Below are 7,968 nucleotides of genomic sequence, written 5' to 3'. Positions count from 1 at the left end.
CAAGTGGGGGAGAACTAGTCATTCATGGTGACAGAGCTTTGCATGGGCTAGCTCTCTTTTCAGCTGCGAGGGCTAGGAGGCTTCTTCAGCAGGGTTGTTCCGGGTTTTTGGATTACATTTCAGATTCATGGGTTGAGACCACGATAGAGTTGAGAAGGGTACCCATCATACGAGATTTTTCAGATGTCTTTTCCGAGGAGTTGTCGGGAGTGCCTCCCGAGAGGCAGGTTGAGTTCTGGTTGATTTGATTCATAGTTCGGCTCCTATCGCCAAGGCATCGTATCGCCTAGCCCCGCCTGATATGCAAGAGTTGTCTACGTAGCTGCAGGAGCTGCCAGACAAGGGTTTTATCCAACCAAGCAGTTCCCCGTGGGGAGCACCAATCCTGTTCGTGAAAAAGAAGGATGGGTCACACAGGATGTGTATCGATTATTAGGAATTGAACAAGCTGATGTTGAAGAACCATTACCCACTTCCGAGGATTGACGATTTATTTGATCAGCATCAGGGTGCATCTTTGTTCTCCAAGATTGATCTTAGATCGGGATACCATTAGATGAGGATTAAGGATGAGGATGTGCAGAAAAAAGCCTTCCAGAGTCGTTATGGGTATTACGAGTTCGTGGTGATGCCATTCGCGCTCAACAATGCACCAGCAACGTTCACGGATCTCATGAACCGGGTTTGCAAGCTGATGTTGGATCGTTCTGTGATTTTTTTCATTGATGATATTCTGGTCTACTCCAAGACCAATGAGCAGCATGAGCAACATTTGCGAGAAGTGTTGGAGACCTTGAGGAGGGAGAGGCTTTATGCCAAATTCTCCAAATGTGAGTTTTGGTTGTGTGAGGTGCAGTTTCTAGGGTACATCATCAACCAAGAGGGTATCTTGGTGGACCCGGCCAAGATTGAGGCGGTAACGCGTTGGGAGGTTCCAAAGAACGTATATGAGATCCGGAGTTCCTTGGGCTTTGCGAGGTACAATCGGAGATTTATTAAGGACTTCTCCAAGATTGCAGTACCTTTGACCTGCTTGAACAAGAAGAATGTGACCTTTTGGTGGGGTCTAGATCAGCAGTTGGCCTTCGAGACTCTGAGGCAGAGGCTGTGCGAGACCTCGATTCTAGTGTTACCTGAGGGATTGGATGATTTCGTGGTGTATTGCGACGCTTCTATTTCGGGTTAGGGAGTTGTCCTTATATAGAGAATACATGCGATTGCTTACGCCTCAAGGCAGCTGAAGCCTCATGAGGCGAATTACCCCACACATGATTTCGAATTGGGGGCTATGATGTTTTCCCTCAAGATCTGGAGGCATTGCTTATATGAGGTCTGATGCACAATCTACACTGATCATAAGAGTTTTATACATTTAATGGATCTGTCGAACTTGAATATGCGGCAACGTAGATGGTTAGATGTAGTAAAAGATTACGATTGCAATATTTTGTACCACGCCAAGAAGGCCAACGTGGTGGTCGATGCTTTTATTCGTAAGGCGGTGTGCTCATCAAAGCAAGATATTTGTTTGAGGATTACTTTTACTTCACCCTTGATGGATTTTCTTAAGGAGGCTCAGGTAGACGACTTGAAGAAAGAAAATTGTAAGACGGAGCGAATCAGAGGGCAGATTCCGTTATTTGTTAGAGACAGTCGGGGGTTATTGACTCAGTTTTGTAGGGCTTGGGTTCCGGTGATAGATGGGTTGAGACGGAAAATCTTGGCGGAAGCATACAAGTCCAAATTTTCTATTCATCCAGGAGCCACGAAGATGTGTTGGGTCGAATAGTGTTGCATCTTGGGCTCGGTCCTTAGCCCAGTTTTGCTATTCGGTTTGGGCTTGTCCAACCGTGATTACTTTATTAGGGTTTAGTATTTAAGGTGCATGCATGCATCCTTTATTGGAAGTGCTTTTATTATTACTCTGTGTATTGTACTACAAACCCTAGCTCGCCTCTACAGTGGAAGTTCTTCATCGAGCTCTGCTGAGGCGTGACTACATTTGAATCATTAAGCATTACTGGATTCTATATCGTGTTGATTGTGTCTGTTTGCTTTTATTGTTTAACCTGTTGAAGATCTAATCGATCTAAGAGTTTTTCAACTCATCAATTGGTATCAAAGCAGGAGACTGTGTAATTCATACACATCTCTTCTGTTGAAGAAGATCTTAGGGTTTTCCGCTTCGATTGATATTGTTAGAGTCGTCATTTGCTATTGACGTAGTTCTTTAAACATTCGATCTTACCCTAAAGTTATTTACAAGTCTGATCTTAAGCAGGTTTTTGAACAAACATCGTCATGTCTATGGATGATTATCAGTCTAACCCAATCAACATCTCCAACAGCATAGGATCGACGACAAGGATTCCTATATTGTACACTCAAGATTATGAAGTATGGACTCATCACTTTGAAGATTACATGATTGGCTCAGAAGACAATGGTTACTTGATCTGGGAGGCGATTACTGTGGCTCCATTCGCACACTCAAAATCTTCAAGAGTAGTTAAAACTCAAAAAGACTTCAATCAACTCATCAGTGATGTGAAAGACGTTCCCCAAGATGAGAATGAGAAGTTTCAGTGCAACATCAAAGCTTTAAGAATGATCAGGTTTGCTTTGCAATCGGACACGTTTTGGTTAGTAAGCTCATGCTCAACGGCAAAAGAAATATAGGACAGATTGAAGGAGTTGTATTCCACAGATGAAGATCTCGAGCATTCAATTCAAACATTGTTGCTCTCAGAATTTGGTGACTTCAAGCAGAAGCCAGAAGAGAAGCTTATTCAAACCTTTGATCGCTTCAATCATCTCCTTAGTAGGATGATAAAGCATGGGATTGAAAGGAAAGTCATTGAACAGAAGGTGACATTCATGAATGGCCTTAGACCCGAATGGATGGCTGTGGTGTCTACTGTGAAGGCTCATGAACAATTCAAGAATTATTCTCTATCAAAACTGGTGGGAATATTAAAGTCACATGAGAGTGCCTTGACTAAAGAAACGAATGTGGTTTCTAGCATGGGTTCCTTGTCCCTTATCTCCAAAGGAAAGAGTGTTGCTGAAGAAGAAGAAGATTTGAATCTCTCTGAATATGATCTGACAAATGAATAGTATGCTTTGATGGTATCAAATCCCAAGAAGTTCATCAAAAGAAGGTTCCCAACAAATAAGAACCGAAACTGGCAAGGTAGCTACAGCGCCGAGAAAGCAAAGGAGGAACCGAAGAATGTTTCTCAGACTGAAGAACCAAAGAAAGAAGTGAAACTTGGAGGTGATTATGGGATTAATTGTCACTACTGCGGAGGCAAAAATCACTTCGCCAGAGATTGTATGCTGAGAAAGATGTTAGAGAAAAATGAATATGAGGACGAGGAATCGAACCTCACACAAAGATTGGAAGAGATCAAGAAGAAGAAAGCTGGATCTAACAACACTATGAATGCTCTTATTGTATAGGGAAATATTGTTGATGACGAATTCGGTGGTGTTGAAGTTTGGTCCACTGATTCAGAAGATGAAGAAGTGAGGAACCCTACTCATGGAAGGGCTCTGTTGGTAAAGGAAGAGGATGTTGCAGGAAAGTGTTTGATGGTGACTTCTGGGTTGTCACAAAAGCAAGGCTATGCCACCGATGGAGAAATGGATGAAGCGAAGGAGCGTGAGGACAGGTGTTTTGCAGCGAAACCTGTCAGTGAGCAGATCAACGAACGCGATGAGTTGATCAAGAAGGTACAATCTATTCTTGTTTCCTTACAAATTTCCATGTCAAACTATGAAAAATAACTAAATGGATTAAAATCTAAATTTTCTAGTTTAAGTGGTAGTTAAACTCAAACTCGCGTCACAAACCCTAACCTAATTGATCAAATCAGCAGGGTATCGTCAAAGAATGAGGAGAGGCGTATGTGGATTGAGCAGAAGGAGAAGGAGTTGATTAGGTCTAGGGATGAAACAATTTATTTGCGAAGAGATAATTTGAAGCTTTTGAAACAACGAAATGTCTTTTGTTTAATTGCTAAACGATTATATACCAACATTACTCAACTGTATCTCGATTGTGAAATAGGGAAGAAGATACATCGTATGATTTTGCCATTCCTTGAGTTAAAGGAAGATGAAATCGATGTCGATGCTTATGACTGTGAAAACTTTGTTTCCTCTGATCATATTTCTCCCGCTTACAAAATTGGTCTTGACAAAATTGAGTCCTTCATTAAGTCAAAAGACCATAAGGACATGCTCAAAACTTTATTGGATGAAAATGACAAATTAAGGATCAAAACCAAAACTGTACAGAAATTTGACTCCTTGAATGCCAATTTGAGTTCACAAAATAAAATTGATATTGAAAACACTTCTGAATTCAATGAGGATGATGATATGAGCGAAATTTATGTGGAAGATAAGGTGGATTGTTCCGAATTTGTCAAGAGCGAACCCGAAACCAATAAAAATCTTATTTCTGAAAATTCTGTTGAGTTCGCTCGTTTATCCAAAGACAAAACCAAAGTCCTTAAGGAACAGGCTGTTGTATATCAAAAGGTCCAAACGACTCCAAAACAAGTTTATGCAGTTCATGGGGTTACTCAACAACAGACAGTCGAACTGACAGCATTAGTAGCAGAAGATAATGCTGATGGTTGTGATGAGTTTTTCTAGTCAGCACCTATTGATAACGTCGATGAAACGAAAGGCATGTCTCAGAAAACTTCATGGAGAGTAAAAGGAAGATATGTGCCAGAACCGCTCAATGATCCAACACGTTGCGAAGTTCCCAGCACAAGTGGAACCAAAAGTCCTTCAGGTGAATGAGTCGTAGTGTCAAGCGAAACTTCTTCCCTAAAGAACGAAACTCATGCTCAAAGACCGATGAAAAAGGCCAACATCCATAAAACTCCAAAACAGGTGTTAGACCGAAAACATCAACGAAATTTGAGGTACAAGAAGAATCTCACTGAAAGGAAACAGTTCTGGCGATCTCAAAATCCCAATTATGTTCGCTATGAAAAACCCTCCAAACCAAAGGAAGAAGCAAAAGCAAACTCAACTTCGTGCGCTCAACATAATGAAAACAACCGAAAGAAGAGTTTCGGTCCTCAGATTCAAAACAGCCGAAAGAAGAGTTTCGGTCCTCAGATTCAAAACAACCGAAAACTGAGTTTTGGTCCTCAAAATCACAACAACCGAAAACAGAGCTTCAGTCCACAAAGGCAAAGCAATCAGAAGGGGAGTTTCAGTCTACAGACAGACGACAACCAAAAAGGAAGCTTCAGTCATCAACATGACAGAAACCAAAAGGGTGGTTCCGGTCTTAGACCGATGAAGGAGAGGAACCAAAGGGAAAGTAGTTTCAGTTCTCAACCAAGTAAGAGCAATAACCGAAATCTTAACTCTGCTCCCAAGTATCATCGTTCTCATTCTTACTTTCACTCACAGAATGATCGAAAGGGAAAAGGAAAGTTCTTTCCGGAAGACGAAAAGAAGACGTCGTGTGAACCTAATTTCGAGAACCGAAAGTATGCTAACGTCCAATTCTCATATTCTAAAAATGAACCTAAAGATCTCAAATCAGATAAAATGAAAGTTTTCACCATAAAAAGAAAAGACGAAACAACCTTAATAAAAAGGACCTTTTCAGTTGATGTTTCTCTTACTATTCCCTGTTCTGTAAAAGGCTCACAAGGACCCAAGAAACTTTGGGTTCCTAAATCTGCTTAACTTTTGTAGGTAATTCGTGACGAGCAGTTTGACGATGAATGGTACATAGACAGTGTCTGCTCGCGTCACATGACAGGAAAAAGGGAAGAGTTGAGGGAGTTTCGGTCCTTAACAAATAGTGGAAGTGTCAATTATGGCAATAATTCTTTTGGCATGATTAAAGGTTATGGTATGAAAACCAATGGCGAGTTCTCGATAAGAAAAGTGGCGTACGTTGAAGGATTACAACACAACCTTATAAGTGTGTCTCAACTGGTGGTTGGTACTGGGTTAAAAGTTTCGTCTGATGACGATGGCTCAGAGATTGTTGAAAAGAAGACGAACAATATTCTGCTGAAATCAAAGCGAAAATGAGAGATGTATCCTCTAAATCTCAATCCCATACGAGGGAAACCAGCAATCTGCTTACTAACGAAGGCTCAGTCAAGTGACAGCTGGCTTTGGCACCGAAGACTCTCCCATCTCAATTTTAAAGACATAAACAAACTGGTGCTTGGGGATCATGTTCGAGGTCTTGCTGTTCTAAAATTCAATAAAGAACACATGTGTGCTGCATGTGAAATAGGAAAGCAAAGTCGACAGAGTCATCCTTCTCGAGTCAATACGAAAATAATTGAACCACTTGAATTACTTCACATTGATTTATGTCGTCCATCTTCAATCGAAAGTATTAGCGGCAACAAGTATATACTTTTCATAGTGGATGACTTCTCTCGGTTCAATTGGGTGTTCTTTTTGAAGCAGAAATCAGAGGCCACGCCTAAGCTTAAACTCTTTATCAAGCAGATAGAAGTTCAACTACGGAAGATAGTTCGAAATATAAGGAGCGACAACGGGTTGGAGTTCAAGAACAAAGATTTTGAAGATTTTCTTGCAGAGAAGGGAACAACTCACAACTTCTCGGCTCCATATACTCCACAACAGAATGGAATTGTCGAAAGGCGAAACCGATCTTTGTATGAAGCAGCCCGCACCATGCTAAGCTTCGCTTCTCTACCTCTATATTTCTGGGCTGACGCCATTACTACTGCTTGCTTTACACAGAACAGATCTTACCTCAACAAGCGTTTCTCAATCACTCCTTATGAGATCTTGAACAACCGAAAGCCTAACGTAAAGTTTTTTCACGTGTTCGGTTCACGATGCTTCATCTACAATTCAAAGGAGCACCGCAACAAGTTTGATGTCAAAGCAGACGAAGGAATCTTTCTGGGTTATTCCTTAACCTCCAAAGCATATCGGGTTCTCAACAAGCGTTCAAAGAAAATAGAGGAGACCTACTATGTAACCTTCGATGATAACTACGTCAAGAAACTGAAGACAACCAAAGGCTCTGAGGAACAAATATTTCCAAAATCTGGTCAAGTTACGGTACCAATTTCAAACCTATTTGAGCAATACATGCTACTATTCGATGAACCAGAAAAGGCTACTCTCTCTGAACCTCAAGCTGCAGACAACAAGGTAGATAACTTGAAGAAGATAATCGATGATGCTGCGAAGAAAATGGCAGTAGAAGAACCAGAAACAACCGAAAAGCCAGACTCAAGCGAACCTCCAAAAGATAGTTCTCATTTTCAGGAGGAGAGTTTGTCCTTTCAACAAAACCAAAATTCACCATTCTAGGGGGAGAGCTCGTCATCATTTATTGTCACACCCCGCTAAAGCGGAACGCAAGGTATGACAGCGACAAAGATTTCATTGCAAAAGATAAAGATACATCACCATAGCAATATTTAAAAGTTTACAACCCATAGCTTAAACAAAACAAAGTACAAGTTTTCCAAAATGACATTGTTCAAAATATAACTTCATAAAATAACTTCCACACGATGCAGCATGCTCTATGATGATGAATCTCTATATCCACTTACTAATTATTTCCTGAAAAAGCATGTAAAACAAGCGTCAACTATGAAAATAGTTGGTGAGTTCACAGGTTTATAAAATCAAGATTTGGTATAAGACTTTTCATAAATACAAGTACATTGCTTTAATGAGAACAAAGTTCATTGCTATAATGAGAAACAATGTTGATTTCAAAAATTGATAAACGAGTTTATTGCCATAATAAATAACAAGTTTATTGCTATAATGAGTAACGAGTTTATTGCCATAATAAATAACAAGTTTGTATGTGTATGAGTAAACAATGAGTTCTCAACCAAACCTATGACTGAAGCCCTATCAAGATCTATGCTTATCGTTCCATAGATGAATATGGTATCATGCACTCCAGCAATA

At 40.4% G+C, this 7,968-nt stretch overlaps 1 protein-coding gene across 1 annotated transcript; it reads left to right on the top strand.

Annotated features, from left to right (window-relative positions):
* Positions 1-1,396: 1,396 nt before the first annotated feature.
* On the top strand, positions 1,397-1,789 carry LOC145112167 (uncharacterized). The gene has a single exon (XM_079048373.1). The coding sequence runs from the start codon at positions 1,397-1,399 to the stop codon at positions 1,787-1,789; it is 393 nt and encodes a 130-aa protein (XP_078904499.1).
* The last annotated feature ends 6,179 nt before the right edge of the window (positions 1,790-7,968 follow it).

Source organism: Lactuca virosa, chromosome 5 (genome assembly GCF_052849685.1).
Source record: "Lactuca virosa cultivar CGN04683 chromosome 5, Lactuca_virosa_CGN04683_v6, whole genome shotgun sequence".
NCBI lineage: Eukaryota > Viridiplantae > Streptophyta > Magnoliopsida > Asterales > Asteraceae > Lactuca > Lactuca virosa.
This window is presented reverse-complemented; position numbering and strand designations above follow the sequence as displayed.